Source organism: Oppia nitens, unplaced genomic scaffold (genome assembly GCF_028296485.1).
Source record: "Oppia nitens isolate AA-2021 unplaced genomic scaffold, nextdenovo-longstitch-racon4-pilon3 scaffold15_pilon_pilon_pilon, whole genome shotgun sequence".
Classification (NCBI taxonomy): Eukaryota; Metazoa; Arthropoda; class Arachnida; order Sarcoptiformes; family Oppiidae; genus Oppia; species Oppia nitens.
The window spans coordinates 835974-861811 of record NW_026533194.1 but is presented as its reverse complement, the minus strand read 5'-3'; the positions used below and the strand labels follow the sequence as shown (position 1 = coordinate 861811).

At 24.5% G+C, this 25838-nt stretch overlaps 3 protein-coding genes across 4 annotated transcripts; all 3 read left to right on the top strand.

Annotated features, from left to right (window-relative positions):
* The first annotated feature begins 4069 nt into the window (after positions 1-4069).
* On the top strand, positions 4070-6031 carry LOC128964201 (transmembrane protein 163-like). The gene is made up of 3 exons (XM_054310765.1): positions 4070-4595; positions 4946-5066; positions 5652-6031. The coding sequence occupies exons 1-3, from the start codon at positions 4176-4178 to the stop codon at positions 5903-5905; spliced, it is 795 nt and encodes a 264-aa protein (XP_054166740.1). The 5' UTR covers positions 4070-4175; the 3' UTR covers positions 5906-6031.
* A 1341-nt stretch (positions 6032-7372) lies between these two features.
* LOC128964899 (glucose-6-phosphate exchanger SLC37A4-like) lies at positions 7373-17727 on the top strand. The gene is made up of 6 exons (XM_054311559.1): positions 7373-7644; positions 14729-14868; positions 16280-16765; positions 16838-16996; positions 17090-17470; positions 17564-17727. Exons 1-6 carry the CDS (start codon positions 7373-7375, stop codon positions 17725-17727), a joined length of 1602 nt encoding a protein of 533 aa, XP_054167534.1.
* A 4240-nt stretch (positions 17728-21967) lies between these two features.
* Positions 21968-25031, top strand: LOC128964123 (zinc finger protein 235-like). Of its 2 annotated transcripts, XM_054310692.1 has the most exons (5): positions 21970-22050; positions 22155-22946; positions 23428-23769; positions 24229-24720; positions 24793-25031. In XM_054310692.1, exons 2-5 carry the CDS (start codon positions 22634-22636, stop codon positions 24948-24950), a joined length of 1305 nt encoding a protein of 434 aa, XP_054166667.1. In that variant the 5' UTR covers positions 21970-22050; positions 22155-22633; the 3' UTR covers positions 24951-25031. The 2 variants fall into 2 exon arrangements, with proteins under 2 accessions (XP_054166660.1, XP_054166667.1); XM_054310685.1 differs by having other exon boundaries at positions 21968-22946.
* Positions 25032-25838: the final 807 nt, after the last annotated feature.

Sequence of the window (25838 nt, the reverse complement as noted above, 5' to 3'; positions counted from 1 at the left end):
TTACATTTCCTAAAAACAATATTTTATTTATTTGTTAATACAATTTTACTAATCAGATAATAATTAACGTATATATATTTATCTAATGTGTGATATGATGTGATAAAAATGACAATAAACTATAAATAATTTTGTTTTTTTCATATGAATAATATTTATAGGACTCGGGTATTGTTGTTGCTATGCCTGTGCTCATCATCTCAATGTTACAATTAAATTACAGTACATACCGTTCCTCTCTCTCTCTCTCTCTCTCTCTCTCTCTCTCTCTCTCTCCCCTCATATTGTAGTATCATTTTGTTTTTCATATATTAAAAATATATAACATTTAATTAGTACTAAATTTTTAGGAAACAACATGTTTTTTAAAAATAATTGTTTTATTGAATTAGTAGTAGTAGTAGTAGTTATTGATAGCAATTATTTTAGTAGTAATTATCCAAATTAATTATCATCATTGAGTTGTTATCAAATTACAATATAATTGATAGAATTTTTTTTTGTTTTTTTTCTAAAATAAAAGCATATAAACATATTTAGCATAATTATTATTAGAAAATAATTGTATAACAAAACAATAATTTTGTTGTAATTAGTTATTGYATATTTAGTTTTAAATTGTTTTTTAAAATTTTACTTTTAAAAAAAGTAACTTAAAAATTAATTAATTATATATAATTTATACTATAAAACAATACACATGTATTAATTAAACTACAATTGTATTTTATAGACAAATGTAATTTTTTAGTCAATGATAAAAATAAACAATTAGCAAATTTRTGTCAATATAAAATGAACTATAATCWATTATAAGTTTATCATGGYACATTTTTAAAAATAAATTAATAAATAATCACTAATGTAAATGTACTGTACGTGMATTTTCAAAAAATAAAATAAAATAATAATAGGTACTTGTGCTAGATTGTTTTTTTGAATTTATCATTATTGTATATACATATACATTGATAAAACAATATTRCTATATTAATTAAATTTATTTATTTTATTTGTCTAGCTAAGTTATTTATTATATAACTATTTTTTYAATTGATAAAATAAACAAATTTATATTTTATTTGCATAATAACTAATCATTTAATTAGCTGTTATTTATAACTTCCTTGTATATATATATAATTTATTTTGATATAATTTTGTACTAATATTATACAATAAGTCTAATGTTATATAACCTACTATACCTAAACCTACACGTGCTTAATATGATAAATATTAGGGAATATTCCACTTATAAAAATGATTTAATCCGATAATTAAAAAAATTAATTAAATACTTATCATAGATTACATATCATACATACATTTTAATATATATATATATATAAAAATTAATAAATTAAAATAAAGCAATAATATTCATATAATATATTTTCTATTTTTTTATCAAATTGGTTTAAGATAAAAAAGTATGGAAAATTTTAGTTTTTATTGAAAAAATAATCTTAAAAATTGAAACAAACAATTTTTGTTAAATTGAAATTAAGTAAAACTATTTATTTAATCATAACAATTTAAGAAATTTTTTTACAAACAGTAGGTTAAAAAAATACTTATTAAAAATAGAAAGTTATTTTTGGTAAACAAAGTTTTAAAAAATTATTATTATTATTAATATTATTGCAAAATAATTTATAGCTAGTTTATACCAGATCCCAAATAGTGTTTACGTCAATGATTTAATTTTTGTTATCAATTATTAGATTTTTATATTAATTAAACAAATTATTTATAATATTTTTGTTGTTTATTTCCGTTTAGTTTAAGCAATTTTATTTTATATAAACAATCTAATAAATTATAATAGATTTATTCATTTTTCTAATAATTTTTTTTATATAATTTATTTATTTCATTTCATTGACAACTAACTAAACATATGCTAAACATTGAAATTTACAAAAAAATAAATAAAAATAAAATAACAATAATAATAATTATTTTATTATAAATATTCTAAATAAATGTTTTCCAAATAAAAAAAGTTTATTTTAAATACATATAAATATTTAACTTTTAATATGTTTTTTAATAAATAATGTTAATATGTTTGTATGTATTACAAAATTTTTTATTTATTAAACAAATGTTTGATAACAATTTTTTTAAAAATTAATTAAATTAAATCAATATCTATATGTTTTTTTGATATACACTATATGTATACATAAAATCTACACTCAATAGTCACGAGGTTTTGATTCATGAAAAACCACACATTTTATTATCAMTTGATTTAWTGATAATATACATATTTTTTCTAAATAAAAATAAATTTATATCTATTATACATCGATAAATTTTAAATAACATTAAAATAATTAAAATTATAATGAACCTATTTTTAAATAAATATTTACCAAATTAATAAACACAATAAAATGACTAATTTTTAAAAATATGATAAAACATTTAATTTAATTATAAAATTTAATAATTTATAAAAATAATATTGATTTTATAGTTTATCAATAATTATTAGTTAAAAAATTTATAAAAAATAATATTATTTTATAACTAGTATATATTGTACTTTATATCTACTAATAATTTGTTAAATAATTATGGAGCCATTAATTATAAACATTTTTATTAATTAATTAATTAATTTGTAGAAAAGAAAAAAATTTTGTATATAAAATTTACATCAAAATTACGTGACAAAAAAAGCCATCAAACTTTTGTCTTTCAAAATTTAATACATAAATATATATTATTTGCAAATAAAACAGATATGTATTAATATATACATATATAAAGTGTATAGTATTTTGCATTGATATTTAAGTTGACTAACATGTTATATGTCTCGTATATCGTAAACTATAAAGTTTTTAGTGATATATCTACAGTGTATATACAGTATATAAATTTAATTATATTATTAACAGTAATTAAAATTAATAAACTATAGTACAGTATATTATTATTATTATTAACAGTCAGTCAGTCATAGAGTACAGTCATACTGTGTTTTTCTATACTAGAGTAGTAGAGAGTGAGTCCCTCTTTATCTAATCAAATATATATATATATATATATATCGACTTTTAATATACAGTATATACTATATATATAGTCAAACAAATAGACTTTTTAAAAGATATAATTTTTCAGTATATTATTGCAAAAACAAATAACTGTTTCGTTGATTAGAGAAACGAAACGCCAATCAATGTTTGCATTTTTCAAGAAGACTGACTAACTATTTAGTAATAAATATATTATTATTATTATTGAATTTATTTTCACATAGATATAGATATTGATAGTTATTATTATTATTAATAATTTGGTTTGTTATCTCTCTCTCTCTCATAATTTTAGAAAAATACAGAAACATTTTTAATTGCAAAAAACCTACAGTCATATACAGTACAATATATATATCATATATAATAATAATAATAATTTATATAAAACTTTCCGCTATTGAGTTGATTGAGTGATCGATCACTGATCAGTATTTTTGTTGTGTGTGTGTATGCTATATAAGTAGTGTCCATATCTCACATAAACCTCATAAACAGTTTGGGGTATTACCTACCAGTCCTCTCTCTCACACTGTATTTAAATCACTACTACTACTAGTTATTAATGTTTTGCCTAATTATTATATTTGTGCAAAAAAATTACTCAACTTGTAATAATAAATTTAAATTATTTACTTAAAGTAATTAATATATAATAAATTTTTTTTGGTGTATAATAATTTAATTAATTAATTTAATTAAATTAATTAACTAAAATAATTTCGTCTATGCATCCGAAATCAGATGATTTAATGAATACAATTATTAACAGAAGTGCTACTAAAGTATTAAGAGTCGAGAGTTTAAAAAATCGCAAAAAGTAAATCTCGTTTTATTTTAAACGATATTTGTAATAATTTTTTTAAAAAATTATAATTATTATTACTAATATAACTATTAAATTTCAAATTGAATTCAAACTTGAAAATTTAATTTTTTTTTAAAAAAACTTATATATATATAACGCTATCGATACCTATACCTTTTGAGCAAAAAAAAAATTATAAGCCTAAATTATTAAGTAAAACACTTTTTATATACAATAATAAACCTATTTGTGTTTAAAAAAACCCTTACCTACTACTACTACTACTACTACTACTACTGTTCAAAAAAAACATGTTGTTCCTCATGGCTTATAATTTTGCACTTCATATATCGATAGCCTCGATAGCCATCGACTTTGTGTTGGCTGTCGGCGCCCTATTAACCGGCACTTCATCGTCCAACTGTGCCTTTGCCGTCGACTGTCTATTAGACGTATTTTCCAATGCCATACTGGTCTGGCGTTTCTATGGCGATTCAAACGGTCGACCGACACCACCACCGCCGGTSCCGGAAAAGTCATCACTGTTGGCCAGTTTTGACCGACAYCCACAGTTTCAGTTGTCCGGTAACCAATCGCCGGCCATACARCGYAAAGAGTTGTTGGCCTGTCTCGGTTTGGGCATAATGTTTATACTATCCGGTGTCATAGTGATAGGCAAGTCGGCCTGGGATCTGGTCTCAGCCGATGAGGTCATCGATCTCGAGCCCGATGTAAGTCATTGTTTTATTATTATTATTATTTCTAATCGTCTAAAAAAAATTGTTTTACTATTTATAAATGTTTATTATTTAATTTATGCTATATTTTAATATAATTATTTTTTAAAAAATATTTTCTAAAAATTATTTTTCCATTTTTTTATTTGTGTTTTATATAGTAATAATAATAATAATCTGTAAGTTTTTTGTTGTTTATGCAAAACATGTAATTAAATGTATATATATATAAATATTGTTATATRTATGTATATTACTGTCCCTATATATTTGTATTATGTTTTTTTTGTTAATAATTTTTGTTTTTTCWTATAATTTATACATTATTTTTCTTAATTTTTTAGATGAATGGTTTGCCGGGTATACTACACGTAACATCGGTAGCATTTGTGATATGCGGTCTGTTAGCTTTGGGAAAATACATGCTATACAAACATATGAACTCCCAGTCCATGTATTTAGAATGTAAGTTATTATTTAAATAAAAAAAAACATTAAATTAGTTAATCAAATAATAATTTTCAAGTGATAGATACCAGTAGTTATTTTTCCTCAATTTACTTACAATCTATTATTATTATTATGCTATTGCTCTCTATCTAAGCAACAATAATTATTATTATAGGATAGCAATGTGTACTGTAAATACATACGAAAGAACTTTCTAGATTTTATTGGAAAGTTTATTTAGTAATTTTCTCCACTCCACATATCTGTTTATTTATCTATCGTTGAAAATATTAAATATTATCATTCATCTGATTGATATCAAAATTATTGTTATTTGTTTTCTCAGATAATCCAGAATTTTCGCATATATATATATAATTGTATTAATTATTATTTATGTTTTGATAATTATGTTTTGATATCAATTTGATATCAATTTTATTTGAAAGCTATATAAATTCAGACTATAGATTGAGTTATTATTTGATAATAAAAACCAAATTATTGACACATTTATTTCTATTGATATTTTTATTATATATATTATATATAAAAATGATATCTAATATATGCTTTAATGATTTATTTTCAAATATATAGCTATAAATTCATGGATCTCATCGATACTAGCGCTGGTAATAGTGATCAGTACAATGATTATCCAATACGACAACAATCTATGGATATTGGATCCGATTGTGTCGATAGTATTCTCAGTTTTTATGATCGTCTACGGCGTCTATAATATACGTAAATCGGATACAGCTTTAAGGGTTAACCGGGAAAGTTATGGCTGCTATAAGAAACCAATACAATTGAATCGCAAACGAGTCGAGTATATAATGATTCCGTAGGCCTGTGCTGAGCTGCTGATGATGATAACCGCACCCAATCATACCATCATATATATAGGCTTTTATATCTATATATTTAGTCAACATTTTTTAAATAATATTTTTTAGTGACAAACAAATAATTCACACACAAAAAAAAATATATATATCATTATCACTAAACATTTATCAGTTATCAAAATATATATCTATACATTATTTGTTAATACATATATAATTAATAACAAAATACATTAATACATTGAAATATGTTTATATTAAACAGCATTGAAATTAATAGTTATTTTTTCTACTAAATAATTAGTCAATATTAATAATAATCTGATATATATTTTATTTTTATTATAAATTATTTTGTTTTTTTATTTATCAATCAATTATCAAATATGTTTTTAATGATTTTTTTTATAATTATTTATATGATATATATCTATTTATCTCTATATATAATTTTGTATTATTTTTATTATATATATTTTTTAGTGAAAACATTTTTTTGTTATTTTATTTGAATCAATGATAAATATTTATTAGAAAATTGTAATATTAGATAAAAAAAACATTTTTATATAAATATTTAGCTAATACTTTTGATAAAAATTTATATTAATACTCAAATTGTAATTTAACTAATAATATAGTAGATTATAATTATATAAATTATTTAACACACATTTAGTTTTAATTTATTATAATATTATTGTGATTTTGTGTTTAAATTTATATATAAAAAAATACAATTAAAATTATTAGCAAATTGTWTAATCAAATAAATAAAAATTGAAAAAATGTAATTAAAATGATTTTTTTAAATAAATAATACTATTAATAATTTTTAATTACTAATAAAWAAAATAATAAAACAAATTTAGATTTTAAAGAATTATTTTTTTTAGGTTTTATTTCATCATAAGAAAACATAAGAGTGTATACAATATATATATATATATAGATCTCTAAAAAAATATATATCAAACTTAACAAACAATAATATTTTTATATATAAAAAATGGATCACAATTTTGGGAGATGAATGAGTGATTAAACAAAAACATAAAAAATATTTTTTTTTTAAATAAAAATATTSATTAGTTTTGTTTTAAACACTCAAATTGAGAATTAAAAACAACAAYAAAAAAAACTATTTTTAAAACATGAAATCATATATAAAAAAAAGGATAACTCTTTCTCTCTTTTCAGACAATTATAAGTCAACGATAAAAACTACCGAAGCTTTTGTTGTTGTTGTTGTTGCTGTTAGACTTTGCCGGCCAACAAAGCGGGTGCGGCGAGACCGTGACCGGCCAAACCRTAACCGTGTCCGGTGGMCAAAACGGCGGGTGCGGCGGCAATACCGTGACCGTAGCTGGTGGTGTAGGCACGAGCGCCGAGGATGGCCGGGGCGTGAGCTACTGAACGGACAATGGGTGCTGAAGCGTAACCGTGCGAGTAGACAGCGGGGGCACTATGCACGACGGCTGGGTGAGCAACACGGGTGGCATAGCTGGTGGCAATGCCGTGTCCGACAGCTACTGGTGCGGCGGCGTAACCGTGACCGGCAAGACCATAGCCGTTACCGACAAGTCCAATGCYGTTACCGACAAGACCATAGCCGTTACCGGCGAGACCATAGCCATGGCTGGCGATGACTGGTGCGTCATAAGCGGCGTACGAGACGGCTGCCGGTGGGACGGCAACGGCCAGACCGAGAAGAGCGGACAAAACGATCTGATGAATGGGTTAGTGTGTGTGTGTGTGTGTGTGTGGGGGGGAAGGGTATCCAAGTGGTCGTACCAACAAAAAAAACAAGAGTACAGGGATTAGCAATTAGTCACATATAAAAAATAGTTATAATAATAATAATATCCAGTGATGTATATATTCATACCAATGAGTTCATTGTTGTTGCGTTTGGGAAGTGATTGGCAAAGTTTGCACAAAAAAATTAAACTGAAAGTTTGAAATTTGCTTTAAAAACTTTTTGGATAATTTTTTCTAAGCTAACGGTGCTCTTTATATACTAAATTTTTTTCGCTTTTTCTCTCCCAATCCTTGGAGTAATTATAYTACTAAAACACTGGCCAGTCGTGTAAGAGGTAGAGAGAGAGAGAGAGAGAGAGAGAGAGAGAGAGAGAGAGAGAGAGAGAGAGWGAGWGAGTGAGTGAGAGTGAGGAGGGAGAGGAAAGTTGGGTTACAAATACATATCTGAGTGCATAATACCTGACTTCAAGACATTTTTCGGCTAATCCTTGAAATCCCTTTTCTTTTCTTTTATTACTRTATATTATGTTATTGTATTAATAAAGAAAAAAATAAATTATTTATTTTTAAATATTAAATAACATTAAAATAATATTGTAATTAGTGTTTTGTTTAATATAAAAATATATTTAAAAAAAATTGCTTATATTATTGACTTTGAAATTTATTTATTTTTTTGTTTTTCGAGGACTCATGTTTTGTGGTATTATTATTACTTGCCTAACGGTGTTATCATAGGGCGGGTGTGTGAGTGACTGAGTGAGTAAATGATTGAATAAGTATATGTATATATTATATATTTAGATGTATGTATATAAGCTAAACAAACAATTATGAGCCCTAATTRCCCGGTGCTATAGATATTAATATCAGATTCATATATATATATATATATATACTGTATATACATATTTTGAAAAAAAATAATTTGGTTATACTATTTTATATGTATGCTATTTTCAAGTTTACACAATCGATGCCTTTATTTTTTTAATTATTATTGAATATTACTATTAAATTATTATTTTAAAGATTTAAKACATTATAGACACTAATAAACTCAAGGAAAACAATTGAATTAATTAATTCAACATTAAATCAAACAGATTAGACAAACTTAATTGTATTAATTAATAAATGTTGTTTTTWAAAAAATATTGTAATATAATAAATTTCAAAATATGGTTAACAAAAAAATAAACTATTGATTTTTATCAATTAAAATATTTATCAAATATAAAAAATATTTTTTTTATTAAAATAATAAATTCTGGACAATAATCTAGAGCACAGGTAGGTATATCTAATAAATCTAATAATTTTATAATATACTTAGGGTAGCACCCAATACATAAAAATGGCATAAATAATTTGCTTAATGTTTTAGGGGGGAGAGATTGATTATAAGCAATAGTTTAGTTTAGGAAATGATTTATTAAATTATTATTTTGTTTAAAACTTTTTATTTAATATATAAGTATAATATTAWTTTTTTTWATTTTGGTTTTATCAAAATTATTTATCCATAAAATTGACATTAATAAACAAATAGCTTATAATTTTTTTTATTATGCTAAAAGTATTTTAAYAAAAATTGCTATTTTATTATWTCATTTAATGTTTATTAGTTGATAAATTTTATATAGTTTATTAAATTAAATTAATACAATAATTACAAACAAATAAAGAAAAACAAGTTTTTATTAAATATTTTTTTTATTAACCTTTTATTTGACATTTTTTAGACATAGACTACCTATACCTCTAGGGATAGGTTGCTAACGTTTCCTTTAAAAAAATCATATAACTTTTCCAYACATTATATATATATATATACTGTAAATACTGTATCAATACATGTCGTATCTATTTTTAAATYAAATGTTTTGTTAATTATTCAAAATTACAATTATAATTACAATKATATTTATGATAAATAWATAWATATATATATATATATATATATATATATATATATATATATATATATATATATATATATATATCGTATTACTAAACATTTACTGTTATTMTGATAAGATTTTATATATTAATAAATAATATATCTTAAGATATAAATGCAATTTTTGAAAAATACTGTATAATATACTGTATTATTTGATTTTAATATCAAATTATTATTGTTTGCCACACAAATATACCCCCTAACAAAAAAAAAGTCCATTAATTTTTAGTAGTACATTGTAGTAGTAATTTATATGACTATGATATCCAAAATTATGATAATAAATATGTGAAACGTGTTTTCGTTTAGTTAATCAAAAATAATAATAAAAATCCCATGTATTTAATGATCATTTTTGTTGTTGTTTTATATATTAATGTATAAAAATGTTGAAACCATGTGTTTTGTCCGATAATTGGCGTATAAAGTCAATGTCATTTCAATGAATAATCATATACTGTATAATATAATAATAATAAACACTGTATTCACAATATTTTGTATTAYAATAGATTAAAATTATACTAAATAAACAATTTATCATTTTTTTGACTCTCTCTCTCTCTCTCTCTCTCTCTCTCTCTCTCTCTCTCTCTCTCTAAGTAATACATTTGTAGATATATTGTACATAGTATGTACTACATACCTATCATATGATGATGATAATAATTGTTAATGATAAAAAAATACTATTATTTATTTTAGATTAAAACTATTACATTTAAACAATTCACAAAAAAACTGTATAAGCAGTTACAAGTTATGATTATATAGTTTTTAAAAATACAAAAAATAAATAAATAGATTATCTATGAATCATAGATATTGAATATATTAGATAAAAAAATAGAAAAATTAATTTCATCAAAAATAAGATTCATGAAAATCAAATTACATAATTTTTTATAATTTATTATTTTCAAGTGTATCAATTTATTTTATTATTATTTTTTTAATTTTTTTTTTGAGTWACAAGWTTATTAATCCATCAAAATTTTCATTACATTATTGTAAATGTTTATATATATTATATATTATTTCTATTATCTAACCATTTAGCTCAAGGATTATAATATAAATAATCTCTAAACTCATATAGTTTACAATATATATATATATATAAACTATTATTATTATTATTGAAATTAACTTATAACATATAATAGATATTATATCATGAACTGTATAATTAATTATAAAAATTTATTTGTCTATAGAAAATATGTTTTTATTGTTTTATTTTCAAAAAAAAAAATTATATGTATAGTATATTTAGTTTTTACAAACAAAAAAACTTTATATATATATATTGCATATATATATATATATATAAACTAAGTTTACGTAGGTTTATAATGAAATAATTAATTTTTAGTAGACCTTAAAAAATTGGTCAAGATTTTGGTTAATAATATATATATAAATATTTTTTAAAAATAATAATAWTTATCAATAGATTTTTAAAATATATATATATATAAGTATTGTTATTATTATAGTGATATTATTTTAACGATTATTACGATAGCATTTTATTTATTTAATGATTTATTGCTATTTGTTTGTTGTTTTTTGCCAATTGTTTTTTCTAGTAAAATGTGTTGCAAATAATTTATTTTAAATAATAACAAAATTTTTGTTATTGAATAATATTTTTGTTATTTTACTAAATAAATAAATACTAATAATTATGTATTAATTTCTTATAATTATAGACACGATAATTATAAAACTACAATAATTTTATTAACAAATTTTTTCAATAACTATTTACTGTTTAATTTAAATTTTTTTATTTATTTATAATTATCATCATCATTATTATTATTGGCAATAATTAAAATTAAACAAAATGTATTGAATTTAACAAAAAAATACATTTACATTATACCCTAAAAAAATTATATCTAGAAATCAAGAAAAAATGATATTAAAACAAAAATTAGGAAATAATAATATTATTATTACTAATAATAATTAAATATTCAAACCTTGATTTTTATTTCTTATCTAAATATTGCATCTAATATAACAATAATTGTTTTAAAGTTTTTATATATATATATACAGTATTAATATTATTACATTGTATATACATTTTTTTGTTTGTTAATTTTATTTAAATTGTTTAAGTTTATATATAATATATACAGTATATATATACTGTATATATATTTGTCATTGACTTTGAGCAATTATTTTAAAAAAATTAAATTTGGGAAGATACTGTACTTTATTATGTTAATGTGTTAAATATATAGTAAAAAATAATATTATACAAAAATGATAAAGTATATTTTAGCAATTATTATTGCATATTAAAATATTTATTAATGTATTAAAATACAATAAAATAACATTTTTAATGATTTGTAAATTGTAATGTGTAAGGATATAAATTTAACTATAATTATCTGGTAATTTAAGACAACTATTAACAAACATACAAAAAAATGTAAATTACAGTTAAAATTAACAATAGTTAATGTAATCTTAAATAAATATACATAATTTTTTKAWTTTTATCATARGACTAAATCTAAAACATAMACTAATTATATTATTATATTGTAYTTAATATATCATAATATATAAATAAAATATATATWGTTAATTAGCACTAATTTTATTTTATTTCAATTTAATTAATATAAAAKACAGCTTTTTATTTAAAAAAAATATTTAATTTCAAATATTGATTGATTATCGAAAAATATTTACAATTTTTTAAWTAKTTATTATTATAATAATCATTGATWATATTAATAATATATATTTTTACTAATCAAATAAACATTTATAAAAAAATTTCCACAATAAATAATATAAAAACAAACAATTGCTACAATAATTTGAGTAATTTTATAGAAAAAATTATTATATAAATTTTATTAAACTGCTATTTAAGTTATTAAATTATTTTTAAATATTAAAATACATWTATACAATATATAAAACTGTTTRMAATCATAAAATTAATAAAAATTTAAAATATAAWSTAAATTATYACAAAATTKYAAATATTAATTTTTAAATTATGACTTTAYTTTTAATACAGCTTATTTAAACATTACAAAATTATATTTATATATTTTTTTACATTTATAAAAATTTATTGACAAATAAATTTATCATTAATTTATTAGATTTTTTTCTATATTGATAACAAATATTGATAAATAATGATTTTTATATATATATATATTTCTAATTAAATTCAGACCCTATGATTAATTGCTAAAATTAAACAATTTATTTATAAATAAAACTTACTAAAAATCATATGTCAATTTGTTATATAATAAATATTGAATTTCAAAACATAAACTTATCAAATAAATTATAAACTTATATACTTTGAATTTTGGTTTACAATTAAATTTATTAACTAATTTTATTTTCTAATAAATATTTTATAAACAGTTTATTTTTATATTAAATAATAATAGTTATTATTATTATTATTACCTTGTTACAAATCTAATATAGCAAATAATTTATAAGTATTTTTGTTGGCTAAAAAATGTTCAAGTACATATAATTTATTTAAACTGTAGATGGGGCTCAATAATATACACTGTATTGATGGTAACTATTTATAGTATTTATAGATACAGTACTAATACATGGTTTCTATACCTGTATACAGTATATTACTGGTATATTGCATAATAGTCTATACATTTACAAAATGTGTAAACTTAACATGTACATTAATACAGTACATTCAAGTACACATAAATAAACAAAACATTCARCAAMAAAAAAATTATATATAATAAAATTWTTATCAACCCATCATTTTTGTAAAAAATACAAAATTAATAATAATAATAAAAAAATTGTATCATTAATGTGACATAATTTATATCATATACAAAAAAAAGTAGTAGTATCCAGTATCAAAATGTGATAATACACAATACTAAACACGTGTGTTTAAATGTATGTGTGATTAAATCAAATCAAATAAAAAATGTACTAGTAACTTTTTTTAATTTTTTGAATCATGTGTACTAATAATGCTGATCATATATAATCATATATATATATATATATATTTTATAAATTAAAATATCTAGCTTATTATAATAAACATCATGTGACATTTTAATAATKTATATATAATAAAAAGTTAATCATTWTTAAAATTAATTATAATAATTATTTTATATTTTTAGTTTTGTTTAGTAATATATTTTCAAAAATAACTAGTTTTATATCATATACTGTTTGACAGTTTATATAACATATATATATAATATGTTTGTTTAAAAATTAAATCCTTGAATCGTATTAATGGCTGTCAAAATATAATATGTTTAGTTATATTGAATTATAATTTATAAATGATCATGCTACAATTTTTGTGATTTTTTTAGTAAACTAAAATTACTAAAAAAAATTTTTTTTCACAATCTGTGTGTGTGTTTATAATGTCAATCATTTTTCAAATATATATATCTATTAATTTTTTTAATATCACAATATATTAATATTATGCAGTATTTGTAGCTAAAAGTAAAAGTTTATGGTTTATATAAAATATTATTATTATTATTATTTTTATAAATATTATTTGTTTATAAATACAGTATTATATCTCTCATCGATATATATATATATATATATATATATATATATATATTTGTTATCATAATTATTATTAAATAAGACACTTAACAACATAGCAATTATGAGATGAAATTTGTTTAGTTTAATATTAAAAAAATTATTTTGTTATTTCCTCATAGYGTACGACACAAAATATAATMGACTTATTATTATTGAATTAATTAATTAATTAATTAATTAATGATTTATATGAAAAACTAATGTATTCATAGATTTATGTTTTAAACAAATAATAATCTAATAAAAATTTTATTTATATTTTCATTTGATTATTATATATATATAATTATTTATAGTTTTGTAAAATATAATACAGTATATGGCAATAAAATTAATTGCAAAAAAAGTTATTTTATAAATAAATATTTTTAAATATTGCAAAACATAATAATAATGTCTCCGAAAATTAAATCAAAATCAAAAACCAGTGATTATAATAATAAAATTAATAATAATAATAGTAATAATGTTTTAAAATACTATCAATGGTCGATATTTTTAACCTTATTTATTGGTTATGCATTTTATGCCTACAATCGCAAAAGTGTATCCCTGGCTATGCCGGAGCTCATGAGGAATGGCCTACAAAAAAGTGATGCAGGCATGTGTGTGCTAATACAACAAACTAAATAAATAAATCATTAATTAATATTTTATTATATCAATATTTTTTTTAAAAAAATAAATAAATAGTATTTAAGATATAATTATTATTTTCAAAGTTATATTTATTGCTAAACTGTAGTATAATTTTTATTGCCAAACATTTAATTTTTTTTATTTGTGCAATGAATTTATCTAATTTTTTTGCTGTAAATATGTATCAGATTTTTTTTTAAAAAATAAGATTTATTTTTTTAGTTAATTGTTATATATATATTTATATATATATATATATATATATATATATATATATATATACAGTAAAGTTTGTATAAACACTTATTACTAAATTTGTTAATTAGTTGTTTTTTTGATCAAAATAATCAAATTATTGAGAAATATTAATAAATTGATATAATATTTATTGATTATCATTGAAATTCCCAAATGATATAAAACAGTAATAATAATAATAATAATGAGTGATTGAGTTTCACTTTTATGATATAAAAATGTTTTTTAGCGATATTTRTGATATAATTTTATCAATTGTTTTTTGTGTGCACTTTAATGTATTATAACACAAAAATATCAATTTATTAGCAAAAAAAATGAGGTTAAAATTAATACTCAATTTATTTTCTATCACTATAATTGTTTAGTAATACAGTGTAATAATACAATTAGACAGACAAACAAACAAAATCATTATTTAAAGAAATTGCTAAAAAAATTGTTTMAACAAAAAAAATCCTTGAAATGTTGAGAAAAAAATATATTTAATCCGATTTTTTTAGACTATTTATTTATTTATTACACAATTATTTTTATTTTATCTCACATATACTATCACTTGTTATCTATTAATAAATAATAATACCCGTGAAACAAAAAATATATTAAATTATTAATAAGCTTATATATATACTTGTATATAAAATTTATATGAAATTTATATTTAAAAAAATAATCGATTTTGAATCATTTTTTTAGATCATTTTTATATACAAGCATTTATTATGTAATAACAACTTTCAGATTTTTAAAACCGGGTATTATTATTATTATTACTATTCAGGTATTATTATTATACAATAATAATAGCATATCAATTATAATTTTCACWAAATATTCAACTAATATCTGGCRATAAAAATTATACCAATATTTTTTTCAATGCTATTACAATTTGATTAAAATTTATTTAGAATATATATATATATATATATATATATATGCTATAGTAAATAAAACAATTTTCAAAAATAATTTAATATTTAATTAAATTATAATCAAWCGAATATATTATAACTTTAATTTACAAAAAAAAAAAACATTTTTCAAACATTTATWAATTTTTTTTAAAAATAATTTCTTTAATTAAAACTATTTATAAACATATTTTTTAGGACTCATAGTTAGCTCACAAAACATAGCCTACGCTATCAGCAAATTCATTGGTGGCGTACTATCCGATCGGCTGTCCTCACGTCTATTGTTTTCATCGGGACTCATATTGTCGGGTTTGGCTACACTTTTGTTCGCCAATTCGGACACAATCACCGTATTTACGGCCCTGTGGTTTGTCAATGGACTGGCCCAGGGATTCGGTTGGCCGGCCTGTGCCAAAGTATTGCGCCAATGGTTTGCGCCGTCACAGTTCGGCACCTTCTGGTCACTATTGTCGGCATCGGCCAACATATCGGGCGGTTTATCGCCATTTGTCGCGGCTTTTATCATATTGAATTACGGCTGGCGGGCCAGTCTACTGGCAGCCGGCACATTGTCCATCGGTATGGGCGCTATAGCTGCTGTTACTGTTGTCAATCGACCCGAAGATGCGGGACTTGAACCGGTTGTCGCTCAGCAAAGTAAAACTGACAACAAAACTAAAGGTATTATTCAATATTACGATAATTTTTTTTAAAAAAAGATCTCAAAAATACAATTTTAAAACTATTTGTCAGATAAAAACTCAGACAAACAAAGTTGGACAGACCTATTGAACAGTCCGTTTCTATGGCTGATCAGTGTGTCCTATATGAGTGTATTCGCTTCGAAGACCAGTGCCGTCGATTGGGGCCAAATGTATCTGATTGAGGACAGACATCACACACAATTGATAGGTATGTACTGTATTTCTCAGRTTGGGAAAGCCATGTAAACTATACTGTATTTCCCTAACTATTTCATTAACACACAMACAAACACACCGTTAGGCTCATCGTTTACCAGCAGTGTCGAGTCGGGCGGCTTTTTTGGCGGATCACTGGCCGGCTATCTGACCGATCTGATGCTTCGGCGGCATATATCTAAARCCAGTAGTAGTAGTAGTCAAAAGTCGCGGTCATCATCGTTGACGCCGTCCAACGCCCGAATGCCGATCGCCATTGCAATGATGACAGTCGTCGGCGTWTGTCTTCATTTGTTACAATTCTATGTCACCGAACAGTCGTCTCAGTTGATGATAACGTCGGTCGGCTTTGTATTAGGCGCCTGTCTGTACGGTCCGATTGCCATATTCGGTGTCGTAGCCTCTGAGTCAGCTCCGCAACATCTGAGCGGCACATCCCATGCCATCGTAGCTCTGGCCGCAAACGGTAATCTAAACTCTTTGTTTTAAAAATTATATTTTAATAATTGATTGTTTGTTTCTTTGTCGGGTCGGTTACGACACACACACACACACACAGTCGGTGCYATTGTTTCGGGTCTACCGTTCAGTCTATTAGCCAAACATTATAACTGGTCGGCAATATTCTTCTTACTCGAAATTYTAACTTTTTTCACTGTCTTATTGATGATCGTCGGCCGTAATATACCCGCAAGTATTGGTAAACATAGTAAACAATTATAAAAATTAKATTTTTTTTAAATAAAAAAAWAATGTKTTTCTAATTTCAATATAACATCCCTTAGACAGTACTGTATAAACACATTATATTTTAGATCAATTGAAACAAATTGTTTTTTTAAAAATTAATAATTTATTTTATAAGTTATGGATTTTTAAATACTTTTTATAATTAGTGTTTTAATATAACAAATTCCCATGACATATTTCGACAATAATTGWACAAAATGTATCYTGTTACAATTACCATRWTATAATTAGTCTAAATAATATTATATTGTGAATTTATTTTATTTTTTTTTTTGTTGAAAAATAATTTCTCAATTAATAGAATGTTTAGTTATTTTTTAGTTTAAAAATATTAATTTTTTTAATTGTTAATTATGGTAATAGTTTTTTTATATAAAAAAATCACTATAAATATCTAGACTCTAGTTACTAAAAAAATACAACAAAAATTATTAAAAACTACTATAAAAAATCAATTTTTATTTTATTTTTTGGGAATGACTACATTGTTGTTGTTTTTTTTTATTAATTAATTACTGTTTTAATTAATACTAAACCGTATTTACAGCTATAAGTTATATATAATATAGTATACATTATATAATTATATAACATATATATTTGACAAATTTAACAAATATATTCATAATACTGTTCATAACTGTTTAAAACTATTTTTCTTTGTCAACATTATTATTATTTWWWAAAAAAATAATAGAGTATTTTGCAAAATTAAAATAAAATTRTTAACTTWAAAATTAAAAACATATATTATATTATTATACGGTAATTATATTAAGGTAAATCTAAAACAAACAAACAAACAAACAAACAAATTAAATAAATAAAAATTACTTGTATAACACTATTAGAAATAATAATAATAATTAATAAAATTATAAAATCAACCGCTCCTTGAGTGGTAATACAGGTAATTGTGAGACACACACACACACAMAAATTATCTTGATAATTTTGTACCCATAAGTTAAAAATTATTTTTTTAAAAAAACATATCAAAAAATGTCATGTATTATATACGGTAAGCATACCGCAAAAAAATATATATATATATAAAAGCTCCTAAAAATATAATACAAAATAATTACCAACTGTTTTTTTTGAGATAAACATACGGAAAAAATTACTTTAAAAATAATTTTTTTTGTTTTGTTTTAAAAATACTAATAAAATTTAAAACTCAATAAACTCTTTATATCGCATAAAATCGGCGATTAGTTGCGGTATGAGATCCGTCCTAAACAATCGCAATACGTAGTCATTCAAATTGGTTGACTCGCGGCGCCGATAGTATATACGAATCAAATGTTTCAGTGGAAGTGGTCGACAAAAGTATTGATTAACTCTTAGAAATTCATCTAAATTCGGATATTTGTCCAATACTTTTGACACTTTGTACATATCATCGCTGTATAGCTTGTCGTCATCGGAACAGTTGACAACCACCGATGATTGGTTGTGACTATTGATATGATTAACATTAATATTATTATTATTGGACCAACTATTGTGATGATCAATGAGACTCTTTTTGAAATCAAATCCATAGAGTAGTAGCAATCGTAGCGAATCCGTGTCCAATTCGTTGAGCACATCGGGTTTCAGTCGGCGATCAAAATCGGCAAAATTGCCGCTAATTAACAACATTATCACAAATTTRCGACAATTRTCGCGCTTGACATCGCCAGTAGTGTCAATACGCTTGAGTCGCGATACGGCTCGTCCGCACCAATAGTCCGGYAATTCTCTGAATACAACTGACCGCCGAAATTCAGATTTTTGWACTAAAAACCAGATGTACTGAAACTGCCARTCAATACGCGAGTCGATTGAACACAATTTGATGGCCACATTGTGTACGAGTAGTTTCATAATGTTATCGTACTTTTCATTGATGGTAAAGTCTGCGCCCAAACGTATTAAATCGTCGGTAATCATACGGGCATCGGCCAGTTGGCCACGAAATCGACTAAGCGTTTGTACAAATTTCATCAATAGGTTGATCCGTATGCGAAAAACAAGATTATGACTGTCGTCGACAAAACTGTGTAAAACTGTTACSGATTTTAGTGATCCGGCAAACAGTTTCAACGATCGTACGGCCAGTGCTGGTCGCCGATTGAATATCTCRTCGTAGATCAGTTCGCTGAGTTCGGCATCGGGCGAGCGGTCAAACATTTGGTGTATGTCTTCAATGGTCATCCGATTCATTACAACATCAACGATGTGGCCGTCGGCCAACAGTCGGTCCATTATTATTAYTATTATTATGATATATCCTATCGATCAGCTGTTTTGCGKTCAAACAKTAATGATAATATAGTGGTCACACWATTGACTGYCAGACCCGATCGGTTGACAATAATTTGAAATAAATAATATTATAATTGTTTTGTTTTGTTATTTATTTATATTTTTTTAAACATTTGTTTCAATATATTGTTTRGTATTTATTATTATTTATTTATWACGAGAGAGAGAGAGAGAGAGGACCAACTCATAAACACTATTACAAATAAWATACAATATTAARTGCTCCCCCATTCCAAATATATAATTTATACATTCATTATACCCAATATTGTTTATCTAAGTTGACACACCCATAGATTTGTCCCCCGATTGACAATAATATGTATATAACTATTACGTTAGTTCTMTGTAAYGTTGTTTTTGAAATGAAGAGTGTATGAAACATGTTTAATGATTAGTACCAATAGATGCCGTATAGTGTCGACCAATCAGTGATCACTATTGATAGCCAATCGGAACGCGTTTCGAAACTTTTCTATTAATTTTTTTAGTCAACTCTTAATCATTAATGAATTAATTGTTTTTRTTTTTTTCGGTCAAACAATCAATGAATCAATTAATGAAAAAGTGGTCAAAAAAMTAAGTTTATTTCATYCGCCGATTAATTCACACAACTGGACACCAAAACCGCGACCGATGGCCACCAACGAAAAAAAGAYCGAACGAATCGTTTACATTGATTTGGACGCCGAGTCCGAGCCCGAGGACAATAACGATGATCACTGCCGACTGGTCATCGACGAAGAGGCCACTAGCGATGACTTTCGGCAAACGTTTGGTTTGGCCATCGATGAGATGCCATTGTCGTCGGCGTCCGACAACGATCTGTACATTGAAGAACTGTCGTCAATGGCCTACCAGAACGTGATGGGCATCGGCGGCGACGGTAACGGCACTGACTTTACCGTTACAGACATGGACTGGGAACTGATCGACGACTTTCTTATCGATGAATTTGTTGAATACTATCTTCTAGACTATGAAGTACTCAAAACAGTGTCCGAAGCATTGGATCAAGTGATAGATGATTGAAATTATTTTTGTTTTTTATAAATTAAAATTAATTRTTTTTGTTTTTTTAATGACAATAATTGTTAATTAATTGTGATTTTAAATATTTATTGTTTTTCTTATAATTACCGGTATTTTTGTTGTTGTTTTGGTTCATTTATTTCATTAACTATTATAATATTTAATTTAAATTTTCTTTAAAAAAATGAATTTTGTTAGATTTTAGTGTTTTTATAATTATTATTATTACTAAAAAWAATAATAATATAAAGTTTATAAAACTTTTTTTGTTTTGTTTATTATTTATTTCACACTATTTTCATGCGCTATTATTTTTTAAGTGTAAATAYATGTAAAATATAAAAATATTTATTAAAATAMAATAATGTTTTTTTTTGTCATTAATTTAGTTATTTATTATATTAATTGATTTAATTCATTAATTTTTTATTATTATTAATATTATAATATTTCAAAAGAAATAATTTTTTTTTTTTATAGATTTTCAAATATAATAGTATTTAATATTTCAAAATTGGCGCAAATAGTTTGGTTTTACAGTAATAATTATATGGCAAACAATTGGGACACATAAACGTTAGTGTATGTTGAGCTTAACAATACATAGAAAAAGTACTAAATGTTCGACAGATAATTTGTTATCATTATAGAGTACATAAGTTATATATAAAATAGAGAACAAACAAACATAAAAAAGGCCAAAATCATCAACTGTTTGTTTGAAACCAATGTATGTATATATGGTATGTGTGTTTTAGGCTAATCGTATTGATTGAGCGATAAAAAAAAATGGTTTATTATATCACTACCACTACTACTACTACTACAGTATTACACATAGAAAAACACATAGAGTTTAATGTAATGTAAATGTAATAAACATTTTGTGTTAAATAGTTTATATGATAGTATACTGTGGTATATATAATATCATTGTGTGTTAACTCAAATGTAAACAACCGTTTGTTTTAAAAAATTWAAAAATAATTGTTATTTTTTAATAGAAGATATCAATTGTTTTATTTGTGTGTTTTGTTGGGCAATGTTTGCCACAGATTTATTGGTCGCCGAAGACATTGATTATTATTATCAACGGAAGACAGATTCATAGGAACCGATAGAGAGAGAGAGAGAGAAAGAGAGGACAACAGTGTGACGGACTGTGAGTGAGTGAGTGTATCGCTAGAGTGWGTGAGAGAGAGAGCGAGAGAGAGAGAGAGAGAGTCACGGTTAGGACACAGACCTACTTGTAGTGGTGGATGTGTTTAAAGTGATTGTCGATTATCTACTAAAAGGTGTGTCCACTACTGCTACTACTAGAGCCACTGTCGCCRCTCCCGTTACCGCCACTAATACCGCCACTGTTACCGCCGCYGCCGCCACTKCAACGACAGCAGCCGCAGCCGCCGCCGCCACGACCGCTGTACTAACAACGGCCAGTGATTACTATTATCGATATCCAMCYAATTGTTATAGTGTTACCGCTGCTGCCACAACCGCCGCCGCCGTCATCCAATCAACCGATGTGCGTGCAATGACCTCACGGGCGACCGACTCCTGTGGTCACGCGTCGTCAACAGCCATATTGCGCGAAGAGAACAATCATTTGAAATCGGATTTAAAAACATTTAAACAATTGTTTTATTTGTTTAGTGAACGACACGCCGAGTGTGTTAAATATATTAAGACACTGAAGACAGTTAACCAACGATTATTGAAACGTTTGCCACACGAAGACAATACATTGAACCGATTGGAAGAGATCAACTGCGAGAACCAGTTGCTTAAGTTTGATAAACAGATTGACACCGTTCAGCAACAGTTGATTATGAATAAGAGTGTCCACAGTAGGTGTCCATTGATTTATATCCTTAATATTTTTGATATTTTCCGGTCATTTGAATTTTTTTAATTAACTATTAATTAATTAGTTATTATTATTATTATTATTAATCAACTGATGATTTTCTTTTTCCCCCAAAATAAAAATATATAAATTGGTGACCAGTTATGAGTGTCCGGTTTTTATGTGATATATATRTATATATAGTATCTATTAATCTTTTTTTTAGCTGATCTTTCAATTGATTATTTTTTTTGGTGATCAGTTTAACACTGTCTTTCAAATCACTTTCTTCACACACCATACGATCCAATTGGTGACCTGTTATGAGTGCCTTTAATTTTATAATTGATGTGATAATAATAATAGTATATAAATATATTTAAAATAAGTGTTTTATTTATTACTGATTATATTGTTTGTTGTTGTTGTTGWTGWTGTTGTCTTTTAAAGTTAAGATAATACTTGATTGCATGTATTTCTAGCCCAAACAAGCGGACAACTGTTGGACAAAGCAATACACAGGTGTATTACCGGTAAATTACCGGCGGACGGCACCAGCAATAGCCACCAGCATCACAGTGCACCTCCTCCGCCGCCAAACGGCAAATATCGGTGCGAATACTTTGGCTGCAATCAGTGGTTTGCCCGAAAAGACCTGATGGACAGTCATCTGAGATTACATACKTCAATGCAGGAGGCGATAGCCTACGACCAGAATGATCAACAAAACGCTGGCCAACGTATCAATGAAATCATATTTGTGCCACAAATGGAGTTGGAGGTCATTGAGTATAATAACAATAATAATAACGGCACTCATAACGGTAACTACCAGTTTMTCCCCCGTCCCCCTCTCCCACCCAATCCCATCAACAATGTATTCCCACCCCCTTTTCCATATCACTATTGAGTGGTCAATCAATTGGTACACCAATTAATATGTTRCCATTTARTTTTTAGTTACCAAATATTATTATTAACTCAAAGATTTTTAGTTATTTTTTTTATTGTTGTTGTTGTTATAGAKATAATTATCGGTAATGTTTGAATACCCGATATAATTGAGTTGATTGACCACAAAATGACTTATTAAATTTTTATTAATTGTTTTTTTTAAGAAAATTTATAACAAAACTAATGATATATATATAATCCATAYAATTAATGATAAAAAAATTTTAATCAATTTTTCCTCCCATTCCTMTCTCTCTCTCTCTCTCTCTCTCTCTCTCTCTCTCTCTATCTATCTATCTATTTATTTCACAACTGTTTCCAATTTACAGAATCTCTGTCGTACACAAACAGTACATCCAATGACAGCAATAGTCACAATCGTAACGGCAATAACAGCGCCAACAAAGCACAGATTGCGTGCGACATATGCGGCAAAAATTTTAGCAAACAGTACATCCAATCGCACCGCCGCTCGCATACGGGTGTCAAACCATACAAGTGTTCGTACACTGGTTGCGAACGTACGTTCACACAGTCTTCATCGCGAAACTATCACGAAAAGACTTACCACCGAATAGACAAATATCCGCTAAAATGCTATTATAGTAACTGCGAAAAGTCGTTCAGTCGTCAAATCGATCTCCAGAAGCATCTGACGCATCAYAACGGCGGCTCCGGTAATAGCGGTGGCGGAATGTTGCCGTTCAGTGCCAGTTCGCTGATCGCTCCGACCGTCAGTGACCAGCAATTGAAACGTCACACCACTCGACGACTGCGACGAGTGCCGCACCGGTCCGGCAAACATGGCTGTCCTCATTGCGGTTAGTATTTCATACGATTTCTATCGGTAGACAGTTATCTTTAATTAACTCATTTCCCCCTCAAAAAAACAGGTAAAACCTTTGCACATAAGGTTGCCCTCAGACAGCATGAGGTGATCCACGGAAGCAAACAGTTTGTCTGTCATTTTCCTGAGTGTCAATACGCCTCCTACTGGAAGCAGAATCTATCGCTACATTTGCGAAGACATCACAACCAACTGCACGACTAACAACAACAACAACACTTCCTAATACATAGCATACATACCATACCTAAACAACACAACAAACCATTATAAGTATATTATTATTATTATTATTACAAAAGAGATTTGTTTTTACCGTAAAATTACACATTTTTTAAAATTATAATATAATATACTATAGTACCGAAAAAAACAATTCAATTTTGTTAATTCATTAATAAGCATTACATTATAAAAAAAATATTTATCACAAAAAAATGATATGCGATATTACAAATTTGCAATTAATATATTAACTTAACGTATATTATATTATTTAGTTATTGTTTAATTTTCACACATTATTATTCTTATTMTTATTATTATTATAAATAATTAATTAATTTGATTATTATTAATTGTATCGACATTTTTTTTGACATACATTAGATATTATAAATATTGTAATAAAAAAATAATAATAATAATGATAACAATGATTGCAATTTTTTTGTAAAACTCTAGGATTATTACATTGATTACAAAAAAAGACTTAACATTGTATAACATATACAGTATATAAATATATAATACATTATTATATAATGTCTATGTCTCTCAATATATTATAACATTATATATATTTACAAAATGAGAAAAACAAACAAACAAATTGAAATTATTTAATATATATAATATTATCGTTTATTTAGTTTTTAGTTTGCAAAATGTATATTTAAAAATATATTTATATATATTGAATGATTTATTATTATCATTATATGTGTGGTATTTATATATATTGTCCATTTAATTATTATTAGTAAAAAAATATATGTTTTGTTTTTTTTGCAAAAAACTTATTTATAAAACATTATTATTATTATTATGCTAACTAATTATAGTACCTATGATRATAATAATAATAATAAT